Source organism: Gavialis gangeticus, unplaced genomic scaffold (assembly GCF_001723915.1).
Source record: "Gavialis gangeticus isolate Ggan-Ray unplaced genomic scaffold, GavGan_comp1, whole genome shotgun sequence".
Lineage (NCBI taxonomy): Eukaryota > Metazoa > Chordata > Crocodylia > Gavialidae > Gavialis > Gavialis gangeticus.
In genome coordinates, this window is record NW_017728992.1 from 80,573,400 (window position 1) to 80,574,523 (window position 1,124).

Genomic DNA, 1,124 nt, shown 5'->3' on the forward strand with positions numbered 1-1,124 from the left:
CCCCCCCCCCCCCCCCCCCCCCCATGGCTTAAGTGGAAAAATGCTACCATAAGCTGCTAGTACAGAATGATATTGGCCCAGAGATTTATTTATATATTTATTGTCACCAGTTTCTTAAAAAGTATCCAGATGTGCAGCAGTAGAGCAGATGGACCTCTTTCTATTCTAGTTTCTCACTTAGTTGTTGTTAATTGTATCTTCTGTTGTATTTTTGTGATGTGAAACTTCCTTTTAGTATATCGAGTTTTAAGATTTTTTTTTTTTAAAGAAGTTTTTCTGTCTTATATTTTTTGCAGGAAAAGTACATTGAGGTTGCTTCGGAACTAATTGTTTACACATACTTTTTTTCTGCTTCAGAAGATGTGCTACCTGAGGTAAACTATTTTTGTTTTTTCAAATGTTAGCCTTTTCTAATTATAAATGGTATTTAGCAGAACGATAGCATTTCTGTTCTATTTCTGCCTTTAAACAATATTAGGACAAATGGATGATGATTCACTAATACTGATGTTCCTGTTATATGACTGTTTTTTACCTCTATGGCAGATTAATTGCAAATAATATATTGGCAGATCCATACTGATGGATTGGTATATATTCACTTAAAGCACCTAGGAGAAAATATATGGGTTGGAATTTGATTTAATTAGTCAATATTCTACACAGGGCTGCCCAGCTGGTGGCCTGTGGCTTGACAGTGCAGCCTGTGCAACCTTTGCTGGTGTGAGCCCTAGGTACTTCGCAGTTTGGCAGCTCTACTGCTCTCCATTTAACTGAAAACCTCATCTTTTGCTAGCAGTACCAAAATTGCTATCATTAGTAAAAGGTGAAGACTTTTATCAAATTATTCAATTTATCATACATAAAATTCATGGAAGAATTCAATTGTTTTCTTTCATTATTCCCTTGTCATGGGCAAATGTCTCTGTCAGAGAAGATTTATGGGGTGCAGTAGGAAACCTAAATAAAATAGAGAGTGTTTCAGGAGCCTCTTTTAATTCTCTTCTCATGCTCTTCTAACTTATCACAGCTAATTTGAAGATCTAAAATTGAACCGAGCCTGAATTTATTCTCCGGCTCCTCTAAACATAACCATTTTAATGTCTTTTTATGCCAAATTTAAC

The 1,124-nt window shown here is 35.4% G+C and overlaps 1 protein-coding gene across 1 annotated transcript in view; it reads left to right on the plus strand.

Moving 5' to 3' along the window:
• Window positions 1-1,124, plus strand: part of TMX3 (thioredoxin related transmembrane protein 3) — a 68,627-nt gene that overhangs the window by 37,287 nt on the left and 30,216 nt on the right. Inside the window, exon 8 of the mRNA XM_019524683.1 lies at window positions 297-374. Coding sequence (XP_019380228.1) covers window positions 297-374 — 78 coding nt within the window. The remainder of the gene's footprint in view (window positions 1-296; window positions 375-1,124) is intronic.